We start from the raw sequence: 15,725 nt of genomic DNA on the forward strand, positions 1-15,725 counted from the left end.
GGATTTTTTGCAATAAACAACCATTTGACGTTTGATGAAAAAGTTGTGAATTGTTATTGTAAAAGATCTTTTAGGAAAAACTGTCAATGTATAAATAATTAATAGTATGCATATTGTTCCGAAATGCTGTGACTCATTTGTATCCTTCCATTAGTAAAAACTTTTTTACCGAATAATAACGTAGAATAATACAACACTCATTTGTATTACTCAACAACATTCAATAAACGCACTCATTGCACTGCAAGAGACCATGGTTATTTTTTTACGTAAAACGTCGACGAAAATATCTTACTTCTTTCAAGATCGAGAGAATAACAATATTATATCCGCCATGTTGTTTTACGACACGAACTTGAAGTAGCAGCTCCAGAATACTAACTGTCTTTCTCCGATTCGTATTTTTTAGTACATAAATACTGGCATGTTCCCTCTCTAGTCTTCAATCTCTTTGAATCGAAAAGAAAAAGGGGTAAAAAAGGGCCAGCACAGAAGAACACAAGGCAAAAAATACGATCAACATCTCAAGGGACTTCAAAGTCAACAAGAATAATAGTTTTAATGGTAGGTAAAACTCCTTTCATTATTTTTTTATTCAAAATACTATAATTTTTTGGACTGTGTAATAATTCTATGACAAAAAGTAGGCAGCACTAGTCAGACGTCGATTAATCAATATTAGTCTATGCCTAATATTATCTATGGTTGAAACGTCAAGCCGTCAAGCGTATAGTCATCGTATAGTAAATAATCCATCGAAAAATATGGGATAATGTAGATGAAATGAATGAATTTTTTGCTGCTTGCCAGCCAATAGATTCGTCAGGTGACAAACGGTGGATCAGCATGGTAATCTTTATATTGTTTAAGTTATAAAACGTCAACCTAACAGTGCAACTCTACTAGAAAGTACTGGTCTCGTTAAATTAGAGTTGGCTGATTTTTCCTACACTTGTGATACACTATAGGCTGACTGTAAACATGAGAATATCGACCTTGTTCTGGCAGAAAGCACTAAAAAATAGAAAAAATATAGTTTCGGTTATTTGACTTTGAAGTGGTCAAAAATAATTTTGTGTTGTGAATGTTAATCTTGTACTTCCTACATTAATAAGAAAAAATAAGGTAATTGTGCTGCAGAGGTAGACACGAGCTTTTATATTTTTTTTTTGTACGAAAACAGTTTATTCCATGTAGACAATTATAATAAATACCTTTTTCTGTCGGCGCATCGGCTTTTCGATCCAATAATCGTTGATTGAAAATTTGAAATTTTCATACATTTTGATACACAATGGTTATGATCACAAACTAAGATTATATGAGGTAATATTAGGTTGGGGTAGGTTAGATTAGGTTTGGTTTGGTCTAAAAAGAAAGTTTTAAAATCTCATGTCCACCTCTGCGGCACATTTACCAAAAATAGATATTATAGATATAAAATAGATGGAATTTTATTTTTTCATTTATTTGAGAAAAAGCTCTGCCAGAACAAATGTTCGAGAATCCTAATTACATTTTTTTGGACTAAAGTGGTGAATAATGGCGTTTCATTTTTCTAAAGCCAGCCGCACGCACTGATAGTAGAATGGCACCTGATCGTTCTCCATGAGTAGTCGTATATTATTATCTATGTGCATTTTCACTCATATGTGTATCTGCATGTATTAATTAGTGCTCTCTGAAAGTCACTTGTTTACATTTTATATTATTCAATGGCCGTTTAAAAATTATGACTCAAGATGTCATAATATTTTAACATTTGTACACAGGTATTATAAAAATATATAAATTCTGATCGCCGTGACATCTCCTGGCTCGCGTCCGTTCATCAATACTAAAGAAAAGTAGTGGAATAACATAACTTACTAATAAAAATTGCTCGGCAGCGTATCTGTATATGGAAACAAATTTAAAAGAATAGTAAGTAAGTACAATATGCATGTCTATAGAGCGGCGGAGGACATAAGATATAGGAGGACCGTTTGGATAACTTGGACACTTGTTATTGTTCATAATATTGGCATAAATAAGACAATGGTAATCAAAAGAATAATTTTGTCTCAACGACTTCTCGATCACACTGCACTTAAGGCATTAAATTATCCTTTTTAAAAATTTTAAACCAATATGTACTAAGATTGTGAAATGACATTCGCTCCGCTCCGCTCCTTCAGAAATTCAGCCAATTGATGATAACAAACCGACTCATGACTCATGATATAAGCAATAAGAAATAACAATATTGTCTCGCAGTTTATACATAATTTGAAATGATATCAACACATACATAAGTCGATCGCAATGCCAGAAAAATGCGGCACCATTCTACAATAATTAATACTGGTAGAAACAACTTAAATGGAATGTTTGTTAACATACGAGGGTGGGTCAATAATTCCTTTGAAAAAAGCATTAAAACAGTTTTTATTTTTGTATTTTTTTTTTATTTCTCAACATAATCTCCTTGGAGCTCAATACACTTGGTTAGACGTTTCTCAATTTTTTTTAAACCGTCAGAAAAATAAGTTTTCGGAAGGTCCTCAAAATAAGCATTTGTCCGATCGATGACTTCTTCATTTGAAAAAAAACGTTGTCCACTTAGCCATTTTTTTAAGTTTGGGAAAAGGAAAAAGTCACTGGGGGGCTAAATCTGGCGAATACGGTGGGTGGTCGACCAATTCGAACTTCAATTCTTCAATTTTAGCCATTGATCGTAAACATGTGTGAACACGGGCATTGTCCTGATGAAAGAGGATTTTTTTCCTGTTTAAATGAGGCCGTTTTTCTTCAATTTTGTTTTTTAGCTGGTCCAATAAAGATGCATAATAATCCCCTGTTATTGTTTTTCCTTTTTCCAAATAGTCAACGAAAATAATTCCACGTGCATCCCAAAATACAGTAGCCAAACCTTACCAGCTGATTTTACGGTTTTCGCCTTCTTTGGACATGGTTCGCCTTTCGCAATCCACTGCTTTGACTGTTCTTTCGTCTCGGGAGTATAGTGGTGTATCCATGTTTCATCTACAGTCACAAAGCGACGAAAAAATTCATCCGGATTGCGTTGCATGAGCGACAACAGGGCTTTAGAGGCCACCACCCTATTGCGTTTATTGTCGACTGTGAGCAAACGCGGCACCCATCTTGCAGAAATTTTTTTCATGCCCAATTTGTCATGTAAAATAGAAATGACGCTACCTTTTGAGATCCCTGTAACCTCAATTATCTCACTCAACTTTAATCTTCGGTCACTTAACACCATATCGTGGATTTTATTGATCATTTCTGGTGTAGTCACCTCTACAGGACGTCCTGAGCGTGGTTCATCCTTTGTTGATGTACGACCACGTTTAAATTCATTTAACCAGTTATAAATAGTTGCAAGTGAAGGAGCAGATGTGCCGTGAACTAAATCCAACTCATTTTTTATTTCCTTTGCTGTTAACCCTTTTATATTAAAATGTTTAATAACAGCTCTAAACTCAATTTTCTCCATTTGTGTAAACAAGCAATTTTTTTTTTTAAATGTACGAGAAAAACACAACAACCCGACCAATCTGATTGAAACTTCGCAGCATACTGAATCGGTAGTGCCGCTGCATGAAAACAAACCGCTTACAGTACTAGTCGCGCCACCTGTCGGCTTTTCTAAGGACTTATTGACCCACCCTCGTATTATAAACAGAAGGTTCGACTACTTTTAAACCCATGAAAATAAACTTAGGTTCTGATAAAAAAAAACATAGTAATTGCAACACTTGAAAAATGTATCGACACTCCAAAATACATCTTATTATAACGTATATATGCACATAGAAATTGATGAAAAACCATTTAAAGATTTTCTTCAGAATGCTCTCGTTTACAGTATTTTTATAAAATGTATTCTTTTACTGATTTATATTTTTCGTTTTCCAAATCTTTAATCAAAAATGGAGCACACTAATGTCAACAAAATATTCGTCATCACTACTGAATGGTTTACCGTATCTAGTAATCACATTGGAGGTAACATAACTTCTTCTTCTTCTTTGGCCATATCCGCCCCTTAACTGGAGCATATGGACACCACGCGGCGCCTCCAAGAATCCCTGTCGCTCGCCAGTCTTCTTGCTTCGTTACCAACCAGCATCCCGTAGCTCCGCCGTATACATTCTGTAGATTGTATTTAGCGGCCTTCCAGGTCGCCGGAATCCGGTCGGCTTGAAGAACAGGCAAGCCAGGTTAAAGTTCTCTTCTGGCATCCGCAGCACATGGCCGAGCCAGGTTCAACGTCGTCTCTTCACTTTCAGCGTGATGAGAGGCTGCTTGGTGCATTCTCTTATCTCCTCGTTGCTCCCAAAGTCATACCACCGCACACCCAGTATTCGTCGCAAACATCTGTTTTCGAAGCTCAGTATACGGTTGCTCTGAGCCTTCGTAAGGTGCCATGATTCGCTACCGTAAAGCAGCACCGTCAGAATGCAAGCGTCGAATAGGCGGCATTTGATTTTGACCGAGTACAATCGTGAGTCCCAGACATTTCGCATCGAGTTGAATGTTGCTCCAGTCATTCCCATTCGGATAGCGAACTCTTTCTGCAAAATGCCTTCTCCCGTGACGTGTACCCCCAGGTACTTGAAGCTGTCGACGCTCTCGATGTTTTGTCGATCGCTAATCGCTAAATCTGGATCAGGACAGGTGCTATTGCATAAGACGTTGGTTTTCTTCACGTTGATTTTCAAACCAACGCGAGAGGAGTTGTTATGCAACCTGTCGATTGTCTCTTGAATGCCCTCGATTGAGTTGTCGAATATGACAGCATCATCGGCGTAACATAACGGGGCGCATTAATTGTTTGGCATTGACTGTTTCACCAATTTGCGATTCACACATATTTTCTGCCAATCCACAAATACATAGTTGTCGTCTAACTTTAAATTTGTGTGCTAAAAATTCCAAGTAAATCGTCATTCAAAATAAAAAAATTAAATTATTATTATTATTGTCTAGCCTGCACAGCTACAAGTTTAGTTTTCACTGATCGGTTTTTGATTATTTTAATTAACAATATAATTTTAATGTGATAAAGCGGCGATTACATTATGATCACGTCACGGTAACAAATTTAGTCTATGGTTTCGTCATTCCACAGATTATTTTGAATGATCACTATCTCTATAAATTCAATAATGTAGAGTGCTAACTCTAATTATTATTAGTAAGTATTTTGAATTATTATTCATGCTAATTTCGTTTATTTTAACAGTTTCTATGTGTGCGTACGTTAAAATTACTTGCGATATTGCATCCATAGATAATATTTTGAACAGGACCCAAACAGCAGACCATAGATAATAATTTAATAGAAAATCCATAGAGAAATAAAAAACAAACTGCACGCTTTTGAAAACGTGTAGGCATGTAGAAAATAATAAAAAACGTTCATTGAGTCTCGCGGTTGGCGATGTAGCACGATAAGTTGGAGGCGACCTCATTGTTGTTGTGGCCATTTTGGTAGATTTTGCTGTCAATGTTCGTTTAAGAATACAGTATTATATTATATTTATAAGTAATAAGTATTCAGAAACTTAGAGTAGCACAACGTTGTATGGAGAGGTGCATGCTGGGCATAATGCAAAAAGACAAAAAGAGGAATGAGTGGATAAAAAGCAGACAAGGGTTTGTGATGTAATAGAGTTCATTAAAAGCCTCAAATGGAGATGGGCTGGACACATAGCTCGAAGAAGAGACAATCGTTGGTCAAATTTAGTCATCCAGTGGTATCCAAGAGGTAAAAAACCTCCGCAAGGTAGATCTAGAGGCCGTTGGATCGATGAAATGATAAAGTTCTGCGGAAGTACGTGGCAACGCAACGCACAGGACCGAGAGAAGTGGAAGCAGCTTGAAGAGGCCTTCATCCAGCAGTGGATAGATTCAGGCTGATGATGATGACATACCTAATATCAAAAATGTATATAGCTGTAATAAAATCGATTTCATATACAAATTCATGCTATGTCAAGAGAATTCTCCCGAGTGCCACACACAGGTTCGCCACCGCTAATATAGTTATATTCACCCTGTTCTGAAGCACGTCTTTGAGCACCATAACTAGCGTTTCCATAATTTAATTCAGTTTTCTGGTTTTTTTTAGCATAGCAGATTTGTTACCGACGCTAATTCAGCCGGTAGATGTGATATACTCTTCATTGGAGATTCTATCATTCAACAGCTTCAGTTGACAAAAGTTTACAGACGAGAATTACCAAAAGGTTTGCCAAGAGGGAAATAAAATATGTTATAATGCTGTTGAATATATTTTCTCGAAACAAAGAACGGGAATGCCGTGCTCTCACTGCATAGGTATTTCTCAATCTGGAAGAAACATTTCAGGACACGGAACGCATCTTCCCTAAATTTTTCAGATTGAGTTCTTTAAAATTTAAATGATAAAAACATGTCTTTTGTTTTGCAATTTATTGTAACTGAAACATTCAATCTTACCTTTCTTATTATATTGGTAATTAATTTTCTATTTGGTTAATGCTTGGTGAAAGATATTAAATAAAAACTTCTAGACCGGGGATGGTAAATATGATTTGATCAATGTCCCAAAATAAGATAAAAATTTAATGCAATTTTTTTCCCATGAGTACTCTCTGTTCCAGCCTTTGATGACCTTTGTTTGTGTGTTAGTGACTGTAGTGTATTAGTGATAGTAATCTAGATCTTTGTTTTTCCGTTTCAACTTTCCTTTGTTATCTTTGCCAAGTACTTAATAACTTCTCAAAATTTTGTAAAATTAATTTCTTGAGATTCAAATTTTCTGATTATTTCTCGATAAGTTCATTAAATATGTTGAAAGAAATATGTTAATTTAATGGATAGCCATACCAAAGATGTTGTGGATTCTATGGCGCGCAAGTGATTGCTATTGATCCAGTTCAAGTAAACCTCACGTCGCTATGTTTGATATTCTACCTTCTTTGTTCATGGGAAGTTTCTTAATTTCTTCTTGCATAATATTATTTAGGAACTTTTGTATATAGATAAAACAGTGTTTTAGTTAATGGATCTTGCGGGTATAGAAGAAAAATAAACTGTCAATGTTCGATGAAACATTGCCATACCTACCGCTTACCTTTGATAAGAATACATTTGCTATTACAGGTGGCCCTCGACTTTCGTACAATTCGCTATTTTTTCGTACATTTCTTAAAATATAGATTTTTGTCGATAATGCAAAAAGTGTGCGCTTCCACGCAGTCACAATTGATAAAGACACAGCATGTTATTTACCAAGTAAAAAGGGGTGGTATTCACTATTCAACTATCTCTTGACAAGTTTATAAAGAAAACACCCGATTGCTAATACGCCTCGTTAACTTTATTATCATCATCACCAGCCTGTATCTATCCACTGCTGGATGAAGGCCTCTTCAAGCTGCTTCCACTTCTCTCGGTCCTGTGCGTTGCGTTGCCACGTACTTCCGCAGAACTTGATCATTTCATCGATCCAGCCGCCTCTAGGTCTACCTGCGGACGTTTTGTACTTCTTGGACTGGATGATTAGATTTGTCCGATGATTGTCTCTTCTTCGAGCTATGTATCCAGCCCATCTCCATTTAAGGCTTTTAATAAACTCTATTACATCGCAAACCCATGTCTGCTTCCTTATCCACTCATTCCTCTTTTTGTCCTTTCGCGTTATGCCCAGCATGTACCTCTCCATACCACGTTGCAGTGGCGAAGGGTGGAGGTAGGCTGTTAAGATTTGCTATAAATAGTGCACACTAAACTTTTTTAGTCATATGTATTTGTATTTATTGAACTAAGACTACAATTTACAGATGGTGTTAGTTGGTTTTTAAAAATCAATTAAACCATGCCTAAATGAAACCATAATAGTTTTGGTCTAATTTGGGCAATACGACAAAATTGTACACACTTTTTCATTCATAGTTATTTGTTTTTGTTGCATTAAAAATACATATTACACATATTATTGGTTAATTTTTCTAAATTCATTTAGCCCTGCCTAAACCAAACTATAATAAATAAAAAATATAGTTTTATTTATAAAATATTCAAAGTTATGTATGATTTAATTGCATAATTTTAGATAGACATGTATTTTTTGACTATTATCTATTATGGCTTGGTTTCTCAGGGTTTAATTGAATTTTAAAAACTAGCCAACACTATCTGTAAATTGTAGTCTTATTTCAATGAAAACAAATATGTATGTCTGAAAAAGTTTAATGTGCACTGTTTATGGCGGATCTTAACAGCCTACCTCCACCCTTCGCCACTGCCACGTTGTGCTACTCTAAGTTTCTGGATCTCTCTTTTACTTAGGATTCATGTTTTAACTTTATTATACCCATTGATAAATAAATATTTTAAAGTACGCTTTTTGATGTTTTTTTTTTACATTGCTCTACTTTCGTACACATTTTCAGGAACCAGTCATGTACGAAAGTCGATGGCCGCCTGTATCTGCTCAATAGGAGCAATATTTTCAGAATCAATAGCCGCCCGGCTCCATATTATTTTTTAATAGGAATGTTTCTGAATTATGTATATTCAATCAAAGCAAATCAAATAAAATGATTATTGACCCCTTTTCGAGACACCTTCAATTATGAGATTTTAGTGAAATTTTTTGTGAAATTGGTATGAAAATGATAGGTATGATTTCGCTAATTTATGTATTCGAATGTTCCATATGTTTTAGTATTAAATTTGACTCTAATGGGGCGAACACATTACCGCCACGTTACATGTGTAATGTCGTTTTTCTTGATATTTAAAATGTTATCAGACTAATATATATCAATGAGGTCACCTCACGCTACATCACCGATAGTACGAATCAGTGAACCTTTTATTTTATTTATTCTCTGCAGACCTACACATTTTCTACTCACGTAAAAACGCGTGCACTTTGTTTTTAGTGATTCGGTCTGTGGATTTTCTGATTATTATCTATGACTGGTGTTTACGTATATTATCTATGGTCTGCCGGTTGGGTTTTTTCTAAAAGGATTATATCAATGATTTGACGTACGCACACGTAGAAACTGTTTGAATTATAAATAATAATTCAAAATATCAAATATAAAGCAATGTTCTTACCTTATCCATCAAATTTATTTTTTATTGTATAATATGCATGGCCCCCACATCCTGAAGCGGGCCCCCAGGTTAATATCTTTGGAAGGCCCCCCTACCTATCGTTAAGGATAAAGGCAGTGTGACGCACTATATTAGCGTTTTCCAAATGGTGTTCGCGGTAAAATTAATGTGTATATTTTAATACATCCGTTTGAATTATGGAGTTTTTGAGTAACGATATACAATTAAAAATTGTATTGTACAACCACATGGTTTTAAATAACATTATTGAAGGAAAATAGCGCCGCAGGCGACTTTTTTTTACTGTTAGAGCCAATTTGTGATGTGTTTATCTCACTTATCTGGTAAAATCGCCACGCCGGGCCCCTCCTGAGCCCGGGCCCCCAGGCTAGAGCCCTGTCAGCCCCCCCCTTATGGGGGCCATGATAATATTATTTTCAAATTTATGGAGATAGTGATGATTCAAAATATTCTGCGGAATATCGAAACCATGTACTAAATAAATTTGTCCGTGTGGCGTGATGGTAATGTGTTCACCCCATAACCATCTTGTGCACTGATTATGATCTCAAATGTAGCCTTTACATGTTTTTATGTCTAGATAAGATCATTCTGAATTTCGGAATTGGCGGAGACAGAGTAGAACATGTTCAATGGCGAATCGAAGATGGAAATTGGTTGGAAAAAATTCTACCTAATTTGGTGAGCACATTGATACAATTATTATTAATTTAGATTAAATTACAGTTGAAAACATCTCATTTTTGAATGAAAAATACTTTCAGGTAGTATTATTTGTCGGAACAAATAATGTGAACTGTGCTCCTGCAGAAGTATACAAGGGTATTACTCATCTGGTTGACACAATAAAGGCCAAGTCTCCCGCCTCGCGCATCATCCTACCTGTTAGTGTTTAAATGCTATTTGTATTGCTTGTGTGTCACTGTCAACTTATATTATCATATTATATGAAGCGTCTTATTTCCAAAAACAGATATGTCCACGATTCAATATACTTACGCAGTAAATGACATTGCTGCGTCAATTCAATTCAAGTCAAACGTAATGCCGAGAGCTCTTATAGATGATATTCACAAGAAAACTCTGCCATACATTGAATATTGGAAAAGCCATACTCGTGAGGAGTGAACAATAAAATATTGCATTTATCAATATTGAAGTCCAGTTTGTTACGCCCGTCTGCCTCAATCTAATATATTATTATCTACCTATATCATGTTGGAGTCAATGACAATTGTCCGAGGCGACAACTTTGAAGAGTTTTAAGTCATCAGCGAACAACAAAAATATATCATTTGTAATTGCCAATGCTGTCATTTATAAAGCTGTGAACAGCGATGACCCCGAGGGACACCAGAAAATGTTACAAATGTCTTTGATTAATGGAGGTCGTACTATACGTATTGTCAATTCCTAAAATAACTCACGAATAACTTTAAAAATCAACCTGACAATCCAATTAGTAGGAGTTTTTCCATCAAAATGTCGTTGATTGACTGTCAAATGCTTTCGAGAAATCGTCGTAACAGTCAACCTGACGATCCCTGACACGTGCTGATGACACATAATCGGTAAATACCATCAGATTTGTTTCCGTTGATCGGCCTGCTCTAAATCTATCCTGTTCATTCATTATAAATGGAGGAATTATGCTGTAAATATAATATTATACATATTTTATATTAAGTTTTGACCTTAGACTATAGATACATCTAGACGCCACCCGTTGCATTGCTAAATGAAGCCGCTTGCCTTGCGTTTGGTTTGTGAGCGAGCAAACGCATTCGTCTAGAAATGTTCGAGACCATAGACCATTTCGCTAGTGCTCGCCCAAAGTGCTCGCACTAGACGCTCAGAATTAAAATATAATTTTCTATTTTTTTACGTTATATAGTATTTTTAAGCGGTCAAAATGCAACCATTAGATAAAGATATCTATAATTTAAGTTATTTCAAAAAAACACTAGGTCACTGATATTAAAATATATAATAAAATACAAATAAATTATCACGAACATGTATCAACTTACCTATGAAACGTTATACCATCTTCTTGCTTATCAGTACGGCTACCACATTTTAAGACAACACACAGAACCATCTTTTCTACTTAATTAACTAAAAATATTTACCACTGACTTTATGTTTAACACAAAAATATCAATTTTAGCAACACGAGCTCGCAAGTTATCGACGCTGTGTGAAGCGTTTTGCCCCGATTTGATGGCGATATTTTTGGAAACTAGCTTACACAAAATGTAGACCTTTTATCTTACTCTAGCGCGTGTCAAAGAGATCGTAAGGGTGCCGAATACTTTCTCACTCGCACTCATGCATCGTTTTTGTTCAGGCCTTGGTTTTGACCATATGTGGACTTATCGGTTTTTGAAAGTTGAACCTTCATAATAAAATAATAGTCATGACTCATGATAAATGAGTGGTATGTCACAATGATAACCATCAGTGTGTGTTTTAGTTACTTCTGCCAAAAGGTCATCGCCCGAATAAACTGCGACTACAAAACGATGAAGTGAACAAAGCACTTATAAATAGGTATAAATACGCTTCCGACAATGAAAATGTACTTATTGTGGATACATGTGGCCACAAATTTTTAGGTATTTGCCATTTCTTGTACTGTACATACATAATAATAAATTGGTTTAGATTTGAGATATTATTGATTGAATGGTTTCACAGATGACAAATCTGTAACCATGTATGTTTTTTGACCTACAATAAAATTAGTGATAATGTTAAATATGATACCATTAGCCAGTCTGTACTGGAAATAATCAGATATTGATTTTCAAAACATGCAAATTTGGAAAAGATACGGGAATCGATTTCTGCGAGTCCATTCAATCAACGAGAGGCGATCGGTTCAACCTCCGCTCCTCGGTGAGCGTATACTGTGGATTTTTATGTTTTCATTATTAATTGCATAGAGAGACGTGCTTCTGCATGTATTCCTAATAGGGTTTGATTTATTTTTTAGGTGACGATGGCAGTATATCTCATCTCCTGATGCATGACTACCTCCACCTGACAGAGAAAGGTTACCAGTTATCTTTCGGGCCCGTATTCGATGAAATTAAAGAGATGCTGAAAGATTGATGTCGCCGGCGAAAGCGGGGTCTATTTATAATGGGGTAGCGATTGAGTGCACAAAAAATTTCACCAAAATCACATAAATGAATAGTCTTCACTAAGGATTCCAATCCCAGGATCCCGAGCTATTTTCGATACCTATGAATCCCGGGATTGATTTTTTTATCAATTTTCATGGAAAATAAAACAAAAATATAACAGAAAAAATACTTTTAATAACAGATAACTACATTAGAAATAAACTGAGTTTGAATGAAGTTTGATTTGTACCAATGTGTAAGTTGCTGATTCATTTTATTTTTTCACATAAATTAATAAAAATGAGAAAGATTGGAAAAAAACAATGCTTCGCACTTTTAACAAAGTAATTCCACCATGATCTCATACGTTTTACGGCAGTTTCATATTAGGCTGACTAATTAGATTTTTGAAGCGGAAAGGCCATAAGTACACTATGATTATTTGATTTACTATTTTAAATCTCGCTAATCTATTCATTAAGTCTTTACTATCAGAAACAGCAATCTCATTAAATTCACATTATTATTTATATTACAATATTATGTACTCCATTAAACTTATGTATTTCCAAGATTGAACGTAGATATACAATATTAACAATAAATGTCTTAAATAGTATAAATAATACTAGATTTATTTTTGACCAATTTTATCAATGTTATTTGTAAATATAAACAATTTATATTAACAATGGAAAAAATGCCATCCCGGGATTGTTAAATTGTAATACCGAAATCCCAGGATCAGAATTTTGGCTCGGGATTGGATTCCCTAGTCTTTACGTTTAGTAAAATTATGTTCCATTTAAAGTTTTCAGTCTGACATGCAAGAAAGTTTTTTAACAGTTCAACTGTGAAATCACACCAAAATAACTATAAATTAAACATAGAATGCTTATAGTTGTAAAGTTGCACACTGTGTAAGTCTTGATCTTACATTATCATGGAACCGTTAATTGCAAAGAATGAACGCAGTAGATAAATCATTACAGTCAAGAAATGGTAATTTATTAATAGATTTAGAATCGTTATCTCTAAAAATGCACCGTCTTTAACATTGTTTATTGATAATGTCAAGACTTCTAAACGTTTTTAAAAAGGAAACAACAATTAACTTAATTTCTTAAATGTAGATACATAATATAATAATTGATATCTTCTCCAGTTCCACAACTCATATCTCGTATATCACAATCTGTAATATAATAAACTATGAAATGCAGTTTTAGATAAATACATTTTATTCATTATATTATACATATAATTTTTCTACGGATGTTGAGAGTAGGGCCCTCGAATGATTAAATCTTCTTCTGAATATGATAATTGCACATAGATATTTTAAAAACTTTCTATCAAGTCCAACATATAAATTCAAATTAAAACTCTAAGAACCGAATCTGACAGTTCAACTGCATGTTTGGAGATGGAAAACATGTTTATAAGTATTATACTTATGACTGTTAGAATAATCCATTGGAATGTTCAAAATAGCATTCACAATGTTGCGTGCACTATCTGTGAAATATCATTTACTTACATGGATGAATATGTGCAAAATATTGCATATCATATCGGACATACAATGTTCAATAAACCTTTCTGATATGTGTAAATACTCGTAGCTATAAATTATACTCTTTCATAACTTCCCTATGTATTTTTAGGTATATTGGTTAAAAAATAAAATATCTTACAACATTTACGAGCATAATATTATTCATTATTCAGTCCATAGAAGTGTCCAGTCGCATAATTTACTCGGATACTGATACAATAAAACCTCGATGAGCGTGAAGGGGTGAGGGTGTCTTTTAAAACCGTATACCTGTTATATAATAAAGAATTTTTGCCAAATGTGTATGTTAAAAAATTGAGAAATCGGTTACTTATCTCTTTTTAATTATATGTATAATTAACTATTTCTTTTATTCAACGAATAATTCACAAGATTTAAGAATATATCATTCTGATTATTGAACATATATAATTTAGAAAAACACTTTCTGAGAGAGTATATTATAACCAATAGAAAAAATCTTTTTTGAAAAAAGTATGCCACCCCGGCCGGGAATCGAACCCTGCATCTCCTGGGTATACGCCCCATCCGTCGCATTTAACCAATATGCTGGGTGACATACTAATTGCGACAAATTTTAACTATTGGTCAATTTTAATACCTACTCATCAGCGCTCTTCCAAATCAAGCTACTTTGGCAATCATAAAAGATTTTTCAAAAAAGATTTTTTCTATTGGTTATAATATACTCTCTCAGAAAGTGTTTTTCTAAATTATATAATATGTTCAATTATATGTATGTTAGGTTAGGTACTTATAAACAACAAAACATGGGCCAACATGTATTTGGGCATTTTCGCCAAAGTTTGTACATGTTTGAAATTTGGGTAATATTATTTTTTCACTCAAATTAACCATTTTTATATAGCTAGCAGATTCCTTGTTCTATTGCTGAATTGGTGATAGCAATTTTTCAGCAAAATATTGATTGATATAATATTTATATCATTTTTTTTATGACATTGGGCATAATAAGTTTCCGTTCCGTGATTACGAAACTAAGCTTATAAAACATGAATGAGACACTTTTTATCACTTAAAAGAGCTCTATTAGATTAAAAAACCCATACACTTAAAAATAAAAGTACAAATAGTCAAAAAATATTATTGAATTTTAATTCTTGGGCACATTTCGTTCCACTCCGTTACCCTATGTCTATAATGGCAGAGCATTTTTCCTTTAGTATTTGAAAAAACCAATCAATGTTCGTTCTGCTATTTTTTTAAAGACAGTAATCACTTTTACTAAATTTTATTGGAAAAATATATATGTTTCGTTATTTAATAATCAAATGAAAAATAGTTAACGTTCAACTTTTTTGGGGACATTTTCGGAATGGAACGAAATGGTAACGGAGTGTAATTTGTAAAGCTAAAGTTACATGTTACCATAAAAACAAATTTTTATTTTATGAAATTTATTTGAATTTTTTGATAGTCAGATATATATTCAACGTGCGTCACAATAACAAATCAAATCAAACTTAATCACTAAAATAGACATATTTTATAATAAATTTCACAATACTAGTAAAATAAGGTAGGTAATAATTTTGACACACTATACATTACCATAACTTTTATTTGGCATTTATATTATTTGTAACTCAGAAAAAAAATATTAAAGCAAATTAACAATATATGAAAAAAATTAAATCAGCAAGGGATTCGGACGCGAGTTTCTAGCGCGGCACGGAGTATATAACTTTTACGAAAATAATTACAGTCGAACTCGGTTATTACGATCTTGGACATAACGAGATCTCGGATGTAATAAGGAAACATTTGTTGAAATTTGGTTTATGATTTTCGCCATACATTTAATTTATTCGCTGTTATAACGAGCAACTTATCGGATATACCGAGCTAAAATG

At 34.0% G+C, this 15,725-nt stretch overlaps 1 protein-coding gene across 2 annotated transcripts; it reads left to right on the plus strand.

The window, feature by feature from the left end:
- The first annotated feature begins 685 nt into the window (after positions 1 to 685).
- Positions 686 to 13,977, plus strand: LOC147065204 (platelet-activating factor acetylhydrolase IB subunit alpha2-like). Of its 2 annotated transcripts, XM_085956715.1 has the most exons (6): positions 686 to 849; positions 6,137 to 6,254; positions 9,722 to 9,822; positions 9,906 to 10,025; positions 11,618 to 11,759; positions 12,140 to 13,977. In XM_085956715.1, exons 1-6 carry the CDS (start codon positions 784 to 786, stop codon positions 12,256 to 12,258), a joined length of 666 nt encoding a protein of 221 aa, XP_085812841.1. In that variant the 5' UTR covers positions 686 to 783; the 3' UTR covers positions 12,259 to 13,977. The 2 variants fall into 2 exon arrangements, with proteins under 2 accessions (XP_085812841.1, XP_085812842.1); XM_085956716.1 differs by lacking the exon at positions 9,906 to 10,025 and having other exon boundaries at positions 704 to 849.
- Positions 13,978 to 15,725: the final 1,748 nt, after the last annotated feature.

Source organism: Rhyacophila brunnea, unplaced genomic scaffold (assembly GCF_057557595.1).
Source record: "Rhyacophila brunnea isolate RB1 unplaced genomic scaffold, BYU_Rbru_1.0 scaffold_6, whole genome shotgun sequence".
Lineage (NCBI taxonomy): Eukaryota > Metazoa > Arthropoda > Insecta > Trichoptera > Rhyacophilidae > Rhyacophila > Rhyacophila brunnea.